This window comes from Balaenoptera musculus, chromosome 18 (assembly GCF_009873245.2).
Source record: "Balaenoptera musculus isolate JJ_BM4_2016_0621 chromosome 18, mBalMus1.pri.v3, whole genome shotgun sequence".
NCBI classification, from domain to species: Eukaryota; Metazoa; Chordata; class Mammalia; order Artiodactyla; family Balaenopteridae; genus Balaenoptera; species Balaenoptera musculus.
Window position 1 is genome coordinate 79511119 of NC_045802.1, and position 16713 is coordinate 79527831.

The window sequence follows — 16713 nt, forward strand, 5'->3', positions numbered from 1 at the left end:
AGAAGGGTGAGCTCGCAAGCCGCAGCCCCGAACAATCTGGAATTCCCCAGCCCGCCCTCACCCCAAAGGCCATGGGAAAACCAGCCCCATCACAGCAGCCCATTGCAGACCTCTACAACAAGGCAGCTTGGCCAGGTCCCCTGGGGTCTGCACACTGATGGGATTTCTGGAACCAGCTCGGGTTCCGGGATCTCTGCAAACAGCTCTGTACCACCATCTGAGCCCAGCTCTGGGAAGTCCCCAGGTGGCTGGGTCCAAACAAGCAGAGGCCCAGAGGCTCCGGGCCTGGGGCTGAACCACCTCCGGCTGGAGTTTAACTGCCCCACTTCACCCCTCCCCCCTGTTGCCTGCCTGGCCGGGGGGCTTTTCCTGCATCAGGCAACCTCTGGGCCTGGGTCCCAGCCCAGCAGGAGGAAGAGATGGTCAGAAGCCAGAGGGCAGGCGTCAGGAAGGCACAGTGCTGCTGCGGCCCCCAGGGCAGCCTGCAGTCTGTCCACGCAGAGGCTGGCCCCCTGTTTAAAGCATGGTCTCAGGTGAAATTGCTCAGGTGTCCAGCAGCTCAAGACACTCAGCTGGGAGGTGGTCAGCAGGCCCTGAGCCCCGGGTGTCCTGGCCTCTCAGGACCACAGGTTCAGGCGCAGGTGTCACTCTCCTGAGACTATCCCATAAATGCTCGTTCAAAGATTCTCAGGGAAGGAGAGGCCTTGGTGGGAAGTGAGCTGTCTACTGAGGAAGTGACTTGATAACACACCCAAGAAGGCCGTTCCTCACTGACCACAGGAGTGCCTGGGCCTTGGTAATTTCGAGTTCATTACAGGACAACTGAGGCAGTCGCAACCTCTCCTGCTGTGTGACTTTGGGAAAGTGCCCTGGCTTCTCTGAGCCTCGGAGTGGGGGGGCAGTTAAGACACGTGCCTGCACAAGGCGCAGAGTCGATACCAGACTCTGACAGCACCACGTCCTGCAGGGGCACCTGCTGCTCCCCGGCGTGTCCAGGGCTCCGGGGGCAACGACGGATCCGGCATCGTGGAAACGGACAGAGTGCACAAAATGAGACCAGTCCCACAAAGCGAAAAAGGAAAATGACATCTTTTTCCTCAGAGGAAAAACCACACAAGACAAAGCTACAGAGAAGATCCAGGGGCACGCGAAGCTGCCCTCAACCACGGGGGGCTCGGCCGTGGGGGCTCCTGGGGGGGTCCAAGGGGCGTCACAGGAAGGAGAGACGGGCCCTGACTCCACACACGGATCACACCCGACGGGACCCACCGTTGAGTCCAAATCAAAGCTCCAGAGAAAGGCAGGCCAGTTATCAGTCCCCCACTCGGTTAAATGTCCCGAAAACCCAGAAGCCCAGGCCCACTCCTGGGCTCCCGTCAGCCCTGGGGGGCGGCCGAACGGGGAGCCGGTCCCAGGAGAGGCCGGCGACCAGGCCCTGGTCCTGGCGCTGCCGCAGGCACCAACAGCACTGGGGGCCGCCAAGCCGAGAGCGAGGCTGTGTCCGGAGCACGAACGGGGCGGCCTGGCTGGGGAAGCACGGCCGCCACCCGAGGCTCCAGGCTCTGAGTCACCCTGAGTCCAAGAGAGACGCGGCGACTTTGCCTGCCTTTGGATTTTATCCCGTTGGCAATGGGGGCCGAGACAGAACACTTCTTTACACTTTGGACATTATTCAGACAACAGGAGGAGAAACTATGCGAAGAGGGAAACAGGCACTGGTCTGACTTAGGAGTGAAGGGCACAGCGTTCGGATCAAACCCTGAGCGGGGGCGGTCCAGCCCCCCCCAGGCCCCCACGGCAGGTCTCAGGCGTAGACACGTGGCCTCACCAACAGGGCCCTCGCCCTGAGGCTGACTGGCCCTGCCACGGGCTGCAGGCTGACTTGAAAACGCAAACGAGCAAGGCCAAACCTCAGGACGGACCAGGCTGGCCCGGGATCTGCCCTGCGTGCAGAAACACGCCCCATGTTTGCAGACGCTCAGAGGACTAGGGTCACGACCTGTGGTCCCACTGTCCACTTGTTGACCCATCAATTCCGGCAAAGAAGCTTCCGATAACAAGCAGCTCTGAGTCCGACCCAAGAGCCATCGTGTGGAAACGACACGTGGGTCCCGGCCCACGGCGTGAGCCGGGACGCGCAGTCGGGAGACACGCGTCTGCTTATTTCTAAGGAGGATCACGAAACGTGCATTTACACCGCAATTTGAATGTGTTCACTGTTAATTTTGGAAGTTGCCTCACACTTAAAGAAAAGCACAGGGTCATTTGTGTGGATGGTGGGACTTTAAACTCCCTCTCATCCGGGTCAGGGTTTCCTGAACACAGGGCTGCAGCCCGAGCCGCCCGCGTGTCTGGGTCCATTCGCGGTCCCCTCCCGGGCCAGCCCTCAGCCCGTTAGTCACTCGCTCTTAGACCTGATGGCAGCCCCACACTTTTCCTGCACTGAGTGAGCCTCGTGTAATCTGGGAAATTATTTTATCTTTCTGGGCCTCAGTGTCCTCTACAGACCATTGTTCATTACGTTTTTTAAGTGGTTGTGACTTTTAAACTTTTTATTTACCTATCTGTATACACAATAGTAATATTCTTGCTTTTTCAAACAGACCTTTTATTCCCTCTTCCTACAGAACCATTTCCACACTCCCCAGCCCTGGGGGTCCAAGTGACAGACGTGTGTGGGTCTCGTTTCCACATCTGCACACCCGTATCTGTCGCCTTGCTCTTCTCTGGGACCTTCGGAGACACGCTCTGCATGCTGCTTTCTTTCCAGTCACACCCCACGGGCTTCCTGCATGTCACATGGCCGGGCCGGGCTCCAACTTATTTCTCTGAAAGCTGCATAATATTCCAGGCTGTGGAAGCTCCATAATGTAATTGCCCCTTCAACTGGCATTTATCAACACTCTGTCTCCCCATTTTGCTATCTGAACATCCCACCGACCGGGCACAGCTGGAACACAGACCCCCACGCTGACACTGGGTGCAGGGGACAGACAACCAGCGAGCCCTCCCCACTCCTGCCTCACCACCTTCTCCTGACTTGCTGAGCTGGATCTCTAACCCGTTACAAGATTAAGAGAACAAGCAGCTTCAAACTGTCCCAGCAGTAACACCTTGCCATCAGGACTGGAGCGATGCGAGTGCCTGTGTTCACACAAGCTCGCTGAGCTGCACAGAAAGGGCTTCACTCTCCCCTATGACAAAGGAAGAAACTGAAGCAGAGTGGGCTCAGATGTGCCTGAAGTTGCAGAGGTAGCGAGAAAGGTGGCCGGGACTCAGTCTCAGGTCCCAGCCTCCCCTCCTGAGCCGCCTGGGCCCAGCATGGACCCTCCTCGCTCGGAAGCAGCTGGGGCACCTGCAGCCTCCACTTTCCAGTGTGACTTGCAAACCTCACTTCTCGGGCTTAGCTGCTCCCACTGTGGTTGTTTCTAAAGCGTGACGCTCCGATGTCCTGATTTCCCAAATACTCTCCGGAAGGTGTGAGTGTCGACACACGCACGTGCCTCGTTAGCTTCAGAGAAACAAATCCAGACGTTTTCTGCCAAATGGTGTTTTGCAGCTCCATGACCCGTCCACAGGGCCCCACCACCTGCAGACCCTTTTCCCTGCGTGCCCGGGGCTACGTGGGCTGCAGGTGGCCCCGCTCAAGGGGTCGGCTCTGGATCCCGTGCCCTGTTGCATCGCACCTTCACGAGTTCTGTCCCCTCCAGCTTCCGCGCAGCACCTGCACTAGGGGCTGTGTGCGCACGCCCCGGTCCTCCCACAGGCGCCAGTGGCCCGTGCCCTCCCCTCAGGGGCACCGGCGGCCCCTCCTGTCCAGGCGCATCACCAGGCAGGAGGCCGCACGCGAGGTGAGCTCCCGCCCCCTGCAGGCCAAGACCCTGGGCAGGTGACTCCACGTGGGCTTGTGAGAGCTTAGGTGGAATGAGGGAAGGCGCGCGCCAGACCCTGAAGTCTGCACCCTCCCCACCTCACACGTCAGCACACGCCGCTGCCCGGAGAAGCCCAGACCCACGGGCAGCGCCAGTCTGCACACCGGTCCTCAGGGGCCAAAAATAGCCCGCGAGCTGAGCTCCCAGGTTAATAGAATATCCAGGCTAATTTTAGCATCAGAGAGTTCCAGAGAACATGAAGCCCCTGATGCCAAGAACCGTGCGTGGCCGGCGCGGCTCCCCTCCCGCCGTCTCACGCACACCCTCACGCGGACACTGGCCGTGACGCTCACAGAACGTGTCCTCTAACGAGCCTGTGACGCCTGGTTGCTCACCACCACCGCAGCTTATAAGCTGGACACCCCGCCCGAGCTTTACAGACCCCGGGACCGGCACACCACTGCTTCCCGCCTTGGAAACTGGGTTAAAAAATCACACTTTCGGCAGCGCGGACCCAGAACCCTGAGCTCCCAAGCCCTGTGGTCTGGGGCTTCTTCTCCAGGCCGCCCAGGGGCCCTCCCTGCTCCCCGCTTCCCCGACCTGAGGGGCCTCCTGCTTCTGGGGGGGTGATGTTTGCGGTGCGGGCGGGCCTACAGCCAGCTGCCGCAGGGCCACGTCTGGCTGCGTGGAGGCACGTCGCTTCCCCTGTGCTCGCGCTGGACCCGGACCACCCTGGCCCTTCTTGGTGACGGGTTCTAATCTGAATGAGAAGGAACAGGAGTGGGTGCTCTGAGCCCGGGGAGAACAGGGGGGCCGCCGCTCTGGGTCCAAGAAGGAAGCTCTGCCCTGTGGCCTCACATGGGACTCACCACGCAGACCCAAGCTGCCCTCAAACCTGACAACGACGAGACCCACTCACAGACCAAGAGGGCTTTTCTCACCCTCAGGTGCAAGGCCAGGATTTCCTCTTTTTTTAGCTTGAGAGAAATACCTTTGTATATTACTCTTAATTGAACACATTTATCAAGATGACACTTTTAAAAACAAGGAGTAACTATCATGGAAAAGGGAAATATCACTGGAAAGTAAAGCTACGTTGCAAGGCCTAAAGGAGTGCCGAGTCCAAAAGGACCCTGCCGGGCAGAGGTGCTCTCGCCGGGAGTCTTCACCCGTCGCCGCCTACAAATCTTCACGTTGCTTCCTTTCCAGGGCTAAAGCCCTGACTCATGGAAAGCCAGAGGAGCACACTTCCTCAAGCAGCCTCATAGGAAGTGTGTTCAGTCTTACATGACATGAGGTACTGCTGTTTCCAAAGATAGACCGCGGCTAAGGTTTTCAAGTGTGCAGAAGAACCGTCCAAAATAACTGCGAGATTTAAGTGGGGAAAGACACAAGTTCTTCAGGACAAGGACTTGAAGTAGTTACAATAAAAATACCCTACTTTTATTTGGCACTTTCTTATGTATTATCTCATTTGCGAAAGGTGGAAGGAAAAAGAAAGGGGAAGAGGGAAAAAAGGAAGAGATTCTTCTCATTTTCCCCAGCGTTAGCCTCTCAATGGCCACGTACCACCACACGTTCCAGACTTTCTAAGGACTAAACAGCCAAGGCCTCCCCACTAAAAACTCTTCAGCCCCCCGAAATGTTCTGCCTTTCCCCTCAGCAACAGGAATGGTGACACTGCTGATGGTGTAACTGCAGGGAGAATTTCTCTGTCCCTTTCTGGGATGAGGGGCTCCCACCGGATGCTGCAGACAATGACTGCCGGCATTTCGCAAATGGAAAAACGAGGCCATGAAAGGGGGGGCGGGGGGGCGCCTGCCCTGGGTCTTCCAGCCGGCAGGCCGGCAGGCCACCGGCAGACACGGGCACGCAGCCAGCCGGCCCGGAGACAGGGCTCAGCATGAATGGCCAGCCGGCCAGGGTCTCCTGGAACGAGGAGGCGAGCGTGCCTGTGATTCCTGGGCAGCCGCCCCTCCTCCAGGTCATCTTGGTGTCCTCCCTCGTCATTGTACCTTCACGGCTGGGGCACTCAGGCAAGTCAGAGTTAAGACTGGCCACAGAAGAGGACTAAGGAAAGAAACGGAGAGCTGGGGGCACCCCGCACCAGGCCCTGTCTACTCACGGTGGAACAAGAATAAGCCCCAGGCCAGTCCCCACAGCTCACCTCTGGGGCCGGGCCCGGCTCTAAGTCAGCAGCACAGCCCCGGACACCTCTTTGCTCCAATGCCTGTGCTGTGCGCAGGCCCTTGCTCCCTGCAAGCCCCAGCAACGAGGTGGGACACAGATGTCTCCCTCCTGCAGCCCCTAGATGCAGGCGAAGACCCTCGGAGAGGGGAGAAGACAGGGGCTTCTGAGAGCTGCAGCCGCGTCCAGGGAGTTGGACCACTGCACAGACGCTTCTGCTCGTCCTCTCTGCTACAGCCCCCGCATATGGGGGCGGGGCTCCGAAGGTTCTAATAATACCCCGTGCCCACACGGAGTTAGACCAGCAGATGTTCAGTCGCTGCACTAATCCTCAGCTGAGCTGGGCGTTTCTCTCACTTGTTTAAACTGAAGCACAAAAGAGGGAAAGCCTAACCGAGCAGCATCTTCAAGCCCCTTCCTTCCACACATGGCCCCTGTGTATGAGGTCCAGAACCTCCCGTGAGGGCGCCCTGCCAGGCCAGCAGATCTCCTCGGTGCCATTCTCGAAAGAAGTCAATCCTCTCTGCTTAACAGACCACCGTTCCAGAGCCCTCCTGAGTCGAGTCCAGGCTGGCCGTGCGGGGCCTGAACCCCAAAGTCCCCAGACCCCTTCCTGCCTGCTGCACCCAGAAGCCTGGCACAGCCCTCACAGCCATGCCCCACCCCTTCCTGTACCCTGATTAAGGAAGCACCTCAAGGCCTCTGGGTTGGCATCCCCCTCGTGCTCACTGGACCCTGGCACTGAGAGGCACTTTCCCTGCCACACTTCAGGTGGAGTGCCATGTTGAACCTCTCAGCAGAAAGTGACAGCAGATTTCAACCAAGTAAACAAGAGAAACCCTCTCCAGGCAGGCTCCTCAAGGCTGAAGTGTGACCACATCCTATCTGCAGTGCTTCTGAGCCAAATATCAACAGCGTCTCAGCGATGCTCCATAAACCAAAATAAAGCAGACAGGAAACAACACGCTGATTTGGGGTAGCTGGAATTCCTAAGCGGCATCGAATGTCACCAGCAACTGACGCTCCAGCAGTCACTGGGCGCCTGGCTTGGTTCCCGGAGCCCCTTTTTCACATGGGAATGTGAAGGACCCAGGCATTCAGTGGGCAAGAAGGGCCCCGAGGACGGGCAACACACCAGGGTCTCCGAAGCCCTCTCCAACGGGAGCTGTCCTCTCAGCTGGCACATTTATGGCATTAACGTGCAACAGTCACTCCAGGAACCGACCTTGTTTTGGGGGGAAGAAACTTGCACGTCACCCTCCCAAGTTAAGACAGAACTGGGAAAAAGCAAGTCTCTCCAGATAAACCCAGGAAGTCCAGATATAGCCTTCCAGCCCACTCCAGAATCTGCACTTCCCTCCCCCAGCTCTTGGGTCCAGTGAGAAAGGCAGACTGCTCTGGGGACACGACCTGAATGGCAGGCCCTGGTGGCCAAAAGCTCCCGCAGCCAGTTCTCAATGGAAGGGGGAGGGGTGGCTCTTGTGGCGACCTGCCCTGAGGGAGCCCTGGGCCAGAGCGCTCCACAGTCACAGGCAGACACACACACACACAAACACGCAGGAACACACACATGCCCACACATCCACCTACACAGTCGCGCGCACACCCAGGCCCCAGCCAGCCGCCCGCTCGGCCCCTCGCCCCTGGGGGAACGTGAAAGAGCTTCCACGTCCCCAGCGAAGGAAGGGTCTGGGTGCCGCACTCAGCAAGGCTCGGAACCCCGGGGTTGGTGTTTTTGGCACCTGAAATGCACTCATCCGGAGAGCCCCCGCGCGCGCGCTCATGCACACGCAGATACACACTCCCAGCGGGGACCCGACCCAAGTCCGGCACTGCACCTCCCTCTGCTGCAGGCGACCCCACCTTCGGAGACCTGGGGCCGCTAGTGGCGTGGAGGCAGCGCAGGGAGCTGCGTCCCCCTGAGCCGCCGGCCCGGCTCGGCCCAGCCCGTCCTTGGGGGAGGTGGGGAGAGGGCAGCGGCCGCGCATCTCCTGGAGATGGGGAGGGAGCCGCGGCCCGGCATCTCCCCGGTGATGGGGAGGGGGCCGAGGCCCGCGGCCTCCGGGGAGGTGGGGAGGGGCCGCCGCTGGGGATCTCCCGGGGGTGGGGAGGGGGCCGCAACCCGGGAGCGCACATGGCCAGGAGGCGTCAGGGCCTTGGCCCCCAGGGAAGGGGTCGGGGGCCTGGGGGCGCCCGCCGCAAGCCCCCTCAAAGACCCCACCGCCCCCGCCAGCTCCCGGGAGCTCACCGATCTTGATCTTCACGCTCTGGAAGACCCGGAGCCCCTCTTCTTCCACCGCCATGCTGGGTCTGCCCGGAATTCGCGCGCCGAGCCCCGCGGAGCAGCAGGAGCCCGAGCGGCGGCGCAGTCCCGGCGCTATGCGCCCTACCCGGTGCCCGCGCGTCCGCGGCACCTCCACCTCCGGCTCCGCCCACACGCCCGCCCATTGGCCGAGGACGCGGGTGGGGGGCGGGGAGGCTCCGCCCACGGCCCTGCCCAGTTCCCGATTGCCCAAGGCCCGCAGAGGGGCGGGAGCGTTACGGTTCCGCCAACTGCGCGTCCCCAGCTGCCCATTGGCTGAGGGCTAGGAGGCGGGAGCAAGACGGCTCCGCCCACATCCCAAGGCCCGCAGAGGGGCGGGGTCGGCCTCCGAGGAGGCATCGAAGGGAGCCGGAGGGGACGTCTCGCCCCGCAGGGAGGATCCGGCCGGGAGTGCGGGGGTACCTGGTTGGGCGACGGGGGCCACCGGGCGAGATTTGCTGGCGGGGGGGCGACCGGGCTAGGGTAGGTGGGGAGGGAGGGGACCAGGCGGGGGCGGTGGAACCTGGCCGGGAGGCTTGGGAGGGGGGGCACATGCACAGGGTTTTAAGAAACTGAGACCTACAGGTATCAAAGGAAAAGAATTCCCTGGCCCAGCTCAGCCCCCTCAGAGTAGGGGCTGCCGGCCACCTGGGGCCTGGGGGAGTGCGCAGTCCGGGTGAGTTCCCGATCAGGCTCCAAAGCTGCCCAGCCCCTCCCGCTGCCCTCCTGCCCCTGTGCTGTCCCCGGGCCTCCCTCGGACCACCCTGGCTCCGAGCTTCTCACACAGGCCAAGTGCACTCTTGTCTGCCCTTGCTGACCCGCAGGCTACCATCCTCAGCTCATTTTCTGTGTCTCCTGTTTTCCTGTCCACTTCCTGCTCCTCTGGCTTCATAGCGCCCAACACCACTCACTCTCACACACACACACACGCCCCATGTGTAGACCAGACTACAAGCTTAATAAAGAGAAAGGCCTGTTCTTTTCATTGCTTTACCTCACTTCCTAAAAAAAAATGCTTAGGTACATGTTAAAAAAGATTAATGACCCTTCTTTACCCAGACTACCTGCGCCTCCTTCCAGGTCCTCAGTCATCTGCTTGAGTTTATCTTCTCAAGACCTTCGTAGGAGGTGTTTACTCAGGTTCAACACGGAGGTTAGGAAAGCAGCCAGTTGGAGCTGCTGTCTCTAAGCCTGGACCTCGGGCGGCTCCGGTAGCGAGTGCTGTCATCCCTCTGCATGACCAAGGCTTTGCCTCCATCAGCGTAACTGAAAAGCACCCCCAGCTCCCGAGCTTCTGAGAGGATCGGCCGGACCCCCGGTAGCAGCAGCGTCGTTGTCAAGCTGCTTCTCTGTCCAGCCCACCTTCCCTCACACCCTCACGGGACTTCCCTTCTGAGCACATTGCCAATAAAGGCCCGCACACAGACTTCTGCTTCGGAGTCAGTTTCCAGAGGAACCCAGCATGAGATGGTTGGGGCCAGGAGTGTTCTAGGAGCAGCCTCTGTGATGGGGTTTGAGAGCGGGGCACCCACTGGTGGCCGCAGCAGTGCTGAGCGTGGGGGGCACACAGTGGGGGGCACACAGCGGGGGGCACACAGCGGGGTGCAGCGTCTCAGGCATGGGGAGGCTGCGAAGCAGGAAGCACCTCGACTTTGGAATCAGGTGGTTCTTGCTGAGGGCAAGGCAGTGAAAAGATCACCCATTTAAAGAAAAGTGTGACAAAAAGGTTTTCTTGGTACCATATAAAGACACCTTCATCTCCTACACCAGAGAACCAAAAAAGGTGCAGATCAGAGCGAGAACTTAATCATGAAGGTAGCGGTGCTCCAGGGCTGCCTGCAGGCTCAACCCAAGGAAGGTCGCTGTAACCCTGAGGCTTGGGGGAGCATCATCTGAATTAATACACTCAAAACCTTGAATCCCAGCTTTCCGTAACTCTTCTGGACCTGAAGAGGTGTCGCCCTTCCCCTGTGCTTGGAGATGGTTGCGGGACGGTACCAGTGCTGCGTCCAGCTCCACTCCCAGCCAGGGAAGCGCTGGGTCTGCAAACAGACCCGGGAAACATGCCAGTGGGGGCTGGGTGAGCAAAGGCAGAAGCAGAGCCAGAGAATGCGGGACCCAGGAGAGGCAGCACGTCAAGGGGGACCAGGTTAGGGTTCACTGGTGCGGCATCATTCAACCACGATACAGGATTTCGCACGCTGGCCAGGGCCTCAGGCCCCTAGTATGGCCTTTGAAAGCCTGTAAAAAGCAGCATCCCACACTAAGTGCAGTGGAAATGCCCTGTGGTCATGGCAGACAGCCGAGGAAGACATCCCAGTGCTCAGAGAGATGGCACGGGAGAGTAAATAAGCTCCATGAGACCAGGAAACCTAGTCAGTGCCTAGGATGAGGAATGGGCCAGAGAGAGCTCAACCGCGGCTGGACGTGCAGGACTGTCCCAAGGGTGGAGACATTGTCACAGGGAGCATTGGGCTCCCTAGGAGCAGTGAGGATGATGGGGTGGTGACATGATAGAGGCCAGCAGGTGACATTTAACATCAGAAGCCAGGCAGGGGCAGTTATTGTGCAGCAAGACTGCAGTGGCAGCCCCGGCGCCCTGACCTGAAGAGGCTGTAGTGATGGTCAGTCAAATGCAATGTCAGGGGCAGGACGGAGAGCTGGCCAGCAGCAGTATAACTCAGTTTATGCTGCCAAAGGAAATCGTAGATAGGGCTCGGGGGGCTGAAGAAAGTTGCTTCAATAAAACGTCACAACCCTTTACCCAGTTTCCAGGCGTGAGCCGGTTCTCAGCTCTGGAGCCTGCCGACTGGAGGAGAGGACCCGGCTGCACGTGTGGGCAGTGAGGATTCCCCTGGGATATCCCCCAGAGGGGCCTGTGGCCATTTACTCATGTAATTCTACATGGAAAGGGAAACACCTAGACGTTTGAAGGGCTGCTGGGCTGAGGTCCGAGTCGAGGGGTCGTCACGCCCCTGCTAAAGCGAAACTTGTGAGGCCCAAGAAACACATGGAACTCGGCTAGGAGCGGCTCACAGGGAGCCCCCAAGTGATCATTTCTCCTGCCACCACAGGTAAGGGACCGGTAGGGATGCATGTGACAGTTGTCAAAACACCTACCTTGGTTCCTTGGTATGTGGGTTAACAGCCATCCCAGCAGGGAAGGCTCAAAAGCAATGACACATCCTGGAGGAAACATGGAGATCAAGACCTCCCTTAAAGACCTAAAGGGTCATATAATTCACCAGTCCCATGTCTGATGCCGGATAGGTTCTGGAGGATGACACTGAACCACCAAAAACTCAACCACACAGTAGCCCCCATTGCAGCTGCCATGCCAGAGGTGGTGCCACTTCCAGGCCACATCAGCATGGCCTCTGATCCGTGGTATATGGCCATGGAACTGGGAAATGCCCTCTTCTCCATCCCGAATAAGGAGGAGAATCAGAAGCCGTTTACGTCACGTGGCATAGACTCGAGCACACGCTTGGAATCTCACCTCATCCTTAGGCTTCCCCGCCCTCTGTTATAATGCAGCCCAAAGAGACCTGGGCGGTCTGGACAGTCTGCAGAGCGTCAGTTTGGTTTGCCGTATCGATGACATCATTTTAATCAGACCAAATGAGCAAGAGGTTGGCAGCTCATCAGAGGGTTTGATAAGACACGTGTGCTCAGAGGGTAGGAAATAAGTTTATGAGGATGCGGGGCCGCACATCAGTGGGGCCAGATGTCGGTGAGCGCCTCGCTTTCCCTCCACGCAACACGGAGACCCACACAGCACCCTTCCTCTATTCCTTGCCTAAGAAGACTCACCTCCATAGACCTGTGCAGGCACCATGCCTTCTTAAATCTGTGTTCTGCCCAAAGGGATTGATCCTTCTTTTCTAAATTAGAATCTGTTCCCTTAGAGTTGTGATTATAAGAGGAAGGAAGATACTGAGGGATTAAAGGAAAAGGTGATGACTCATAGAAAGCATCTATACTCTCTTTTGTTTATAACTCGCTGTTGTCTTTTTCTCTCTTTGATAGAATCCTCTTCTGCAACCCCCCCAAAAAATATTTATTGAGAAGCATCAATCTATCAACCCCCCCCCCAGTGGATATTTATGTATTGGCTAAAACAGCATAATTAGATAATTTATTATTCATATCTGCTGAGTCTACTTTCAAAGGATTTGAAGTGACATAAAATAAATGACCAGTATACAATGAATTTAAAAAACTTTTGAAGGAAGAAATCATTGTATCAAACATCTGCAGTGAAAACAGCTACTGCAATGAATGTAGAGCTCAGCTCTGAGTTTCCTGATAGTCAAGGTGAAAAGGGAAATATGGAAACATGTTTCCATGTTTCCATATATGTTATATATTACCTAATAAAAGGAAGTGTATCCATTTTTTCAGAAAAGACAATATTTTGGCCAACTAAGCAATAGGAGGAATTTTTTAGATAATTCTTTTCATACGGATATTCAACAAGTCAGGGAAGGATTTTTCCATCTCAAATGACTGACCTTTGCTGCTCTGCTCACAACACTGCCTGGCACATAGTAAAAGTCCAACTAATATTCATTGAATGAATGTAGTGGTTTCTCCTACTGTCACATGGAAAAGTTGGGAACGTAATGTTCAATCCTAATTCTCTGATAGTTTACTCAGGCCCTTAGGAGTCAAGGAATGTGGCTCTGGTGACCTGATAGTCTAGGAGAGAAAGCATTTGGAGACTCCAGAGAAATGAGTAATAGCACCCTCAAATAATCTTTCTCCAATATTTGTCGTTTGGGCCACACTGGGGAGAAAAGCCGTAGAGGGGAGACGCCTGCGCTGAAGTTCCCGTTGGATGCTCGAAGCCCAGGTGTTCTGTGCTGCTGGTGGAAAGGAGGCCCGGCTCTGCCCGCCTACAAGGGGACAGCACCAGAGCCACTGCCAGCACCAGTAGCTCCTCCTGGGATGGGCTGGGGGGGCGGGGGGAATAGGGGCCATGCCGCCTCCCTCCCGGCAGCTCGCTGAGGGACCGGGTGCCTAGGAAGTGAGCGCATCTGGTTGGAAGCTGGGAAAAGCCACCGTGTAGCTTCGTCTCTCTCTTCTCCATCGATGGCGACTGGGAGGCCTCGCTTTAAAACTCAGAGCTAAGTGGACCCCTGAGTCCCTGTGGAAAGGGAGCTGCCCTGGAACCGTCTTGATGAACAAACGTGAGAAATGGCTCCTGTTGTGTAAAGCCAACGACACGTAGGGATCACTGGCACAGCCCATGCCTGGCCCAGCCTCACTAACAGAAACCCTAACAGTTGATGTGAGACGCCATTGGTCAATATCAGTATACCTGTCAGTTTGAGTTAATAGTAAAATATAACCCCAGGTACCTAATGGATTTACCTGTTGAATACACTTGTAAATGCCTTGATTGCTTATTATGAAGAACATTTGCTCAAAATATCTATGTTTTTGTCATAGTAAACTTCAACTTGTTATTTTTGACCATAATTAGCCAAATATCAAGTAGCTCTTTGAAGACACCCCTGAAATCAGCAATTAACTAGGCTCCAAGTCTTGCCTTCTTAGCTATGGACAGACGGTGTGTGTTTTTTCTTCTAAAATCTCCATCGAAGGATCCCAGAAGCTAAAAGGAGCAGAGGAGGTAACTGATCCACACCACGGGAGATGGGGATTTGCTGTCAGTCAGTCCTCACAACAGAATCACAACACAAGCTGCAAAGGAGAAAACCCAGGAGCTCTGACCACAGACACTTCCTGCCCAGGGAGTCAGGCTCCAGAGACCCAGCGACAAAGGCAGCCACGGTCGCAAACTGCTAGGCAGGTTGTTACAACCGCGCAACAGAGATTTTATCAATGGCCGGTAGGAGCTGCTGCTTTTGTGAAACATTAGGTTGGGAGATGCAACGTAATAGTAAAGAAACTGGAAAAGAGCAAAATGATACCTGTGTGCCCACCATTATATTGTATTTCCTTCAAGGTTTTATTAATATTTATAGACAATCTTGCACAGCGGCCGTACCAGGTGTTTGAATGAGTATGTACTCTGTTTAGCGATTCATTTACTGAGCACGGGGCACGTGTCCAGAAGCTGCGCGATCCCGTGGGAAGAGCAGGAAATCGCTGTCCGCCCCACGGCCTGCCGTTAGCGCCACCTGGAATGGTGCGGGGAGAAATAAACAGAGGAGACAACCCCAGAAGCTGACGTGGTCTCGAAGCTATGAACACAGTGGCAGCACTGAGTAAGAATGGAAAGCCCATTTCTTTCTTTCTTTTTTTTAACATCTTTTTTGGAGCATAATTGCTTTGCAATGGTGGAAAGCCCATTTCTGAGGTTGGGCTGACTCTGGGGATGGGGGAGCTGCCTCGGGACGGCCCGGCCGGGACTGCCCCTCACCCCTTCACGGGCGCTGTGTGGCCATGACTCCCAGCTTCAGGGCCGTGGGTGGCACAGGAGGGAGTGGACAGTGGCAGCTGGCCAGATTGTACAAGCACAGCACCTGGGGGTGTGAACACGTGGCAATCAACTTTGAGCGTGAAAGTGACGGGCTGACACTGCTTTTACTACAGACGTAGCCCACGACGCCCCACTTAAATTACCTCTCTTCCTTCCAGATGGTTTGAGGTGAACAGAACTCTTCCCCCCTGATTGTCTCGAAGTTTCTTGTCTGTGAAATGGGCCAGCAGCAGCGCCCACACACCCGGCTACCGTGGGGCCCGTGCACCGCTGTGCGGCGCTCCGCACCCGGGCCGGCTTGGCGGTTTCATCAGCTCCGGGGTGAGGGCGGGGTGCTTTCCCCTCGCTCCCCCAGCGCCCAGGAGACGCTGGCTGTCCTTCAGCACCGGCGCCGGGCCTGGGAGACGGGGGTGGGGGGGGGGGTGGGCAGATGGCGGCTGTGCCCTGGGACCTTGGGATGCGGTCCCCGCGGGTCCCTCCAGGCCTCCACCTCCTCCCAGGAGTCAGTCCCGCCCGCCCCCGGTGAGCCTGTGGCCGGTGCAGAGGGAGGCCTTACGCTCACCCCAGACCCTCCCCCTGGAGGAAGAAAGTCTCCTTCGAAAGACAGGACGCTCACAAAACCACGCTGTTCACTGACGCCGCAGACCGGAGGCAACCTCCACCCACCCTTCCACAGGTAGGAGGCAAGCCGATTCTGCTCTGCAGCAGAAAGGGACAGACGACTGACGCAGTAACCCTGGCGACCTCAAGGCCGAGGAGAGCCTGCCACGCTCATGCCTGATGCCATTTACACAACTTCTTTTCTTTCTTCTTCTTTTTGGCCACGAGGCTTGCGGGATCTCAGTTCCCGGACCGGGGATTGAACCCCGGCCCTGGCAGTGAAAGTCTGGAATCCTAACCACTAGGCCACCAGGAACTCCCTACACAACTTTCTTAGAATGACAAACTGCAGAGACGGGGAAGGGACAGTGGGGGTCAGGGCCCAGGGAAGGGGGAGGCGACGGCTGCGGACGTAACAAGGCAGCAGGAGGGACCCTGTGGGGTGGACGCATTCCGTGCCCTGACAGTGGTGGTGGCCGCATGCGTGTGCCCGTGTGACAGAATCACGCAGATCTACACACACACGTGCGCGCGTGCATGTGCCCTGGTGCACCCCGAGCGGGCAGCGGGCTGTATCTCTCCCAGCTCCTGCTGAGGTCTGTGCAGTCACCACGGTCACGTAAGACGTCACCACACGAGGCCTTGGGGACGGCGACGCGGGATCTCAGTCCTACTCCTTATAATCGCACGTGAACCTACAATGATCTCAAAATAACATAATTTTTTAAAAAAGGACAAGACGGTGGTAGATGAGCACTCACTGGCCCCTCCTGTGCTCCTGCTGCAGCCCCGCCGGACCCAGGGCCCCTCCTGCGGGGAGTCTGAGACCCGGCGCCCCGGGAGGGGTCCCCGCACGACCGCTCACCTTGCCCTGGTGTCATGAGACAGTGATGTGTGGGTCCCTGCCCACACCTAGGACAGCCACTGGCGCCAGCGGTTCAGGGACCCGAGGACAAACCCGGCTCTGCTGCCTTCTTTCCCCTCCAGGGTCTCCTCTTCCAGAGTCTCCTCAAGCTCTCGGGGCATCTCCCTCAGGCAGCAGGTCATGGGCGCGGCCCTCCTGACGGTCACTCTGAAGCTGGACAGACAGGCAGCTGGAGTCCCGATTCCAGAATTGCTCACACTTCTTGTTAAAAGACCCACAGGGCTTCCCTGGTGGCGCAGTGGTTGAGAATCTGCCTGCCAATGCAGGGCACACGGGTTCGAGCCCTGGTCTGGGAAGATCCCACATGCCACGGAGTAGCTAGGCCCGTGAGCCACAACTACTGAGCCTGCGCGTCTGGAGCCTGTGCTCCGCAACA

General features: G+C 57.4%; 1 protein-coding gene across 1 annotated transcript in view; it reads right to left on the bottom strand.

The window, feature by feature from the left end:
- RASA3 (RAS p21 protein activator 3) overlaps positions 1 to 8439 on the bottom strand; it is a 91891-nt gene extending 83452 nt beyond the window's left edge. Inside the window, exon 1 of the mRNA XM_036831625.1 lies at positions 8308 to 8439. Within this exon, the coding sequence (XP_036687520.1) occupies positions 8308 to 8362 (55 nt within the window). The 5' untranslated portion in view covers positions 8363 to 8439. The remainder of the gene's footprint in view (positions 1 to 8307) is intronic.
- Between the last annotated feature and the right edge of the window lie 8274 nt (positions 8440 to 16713).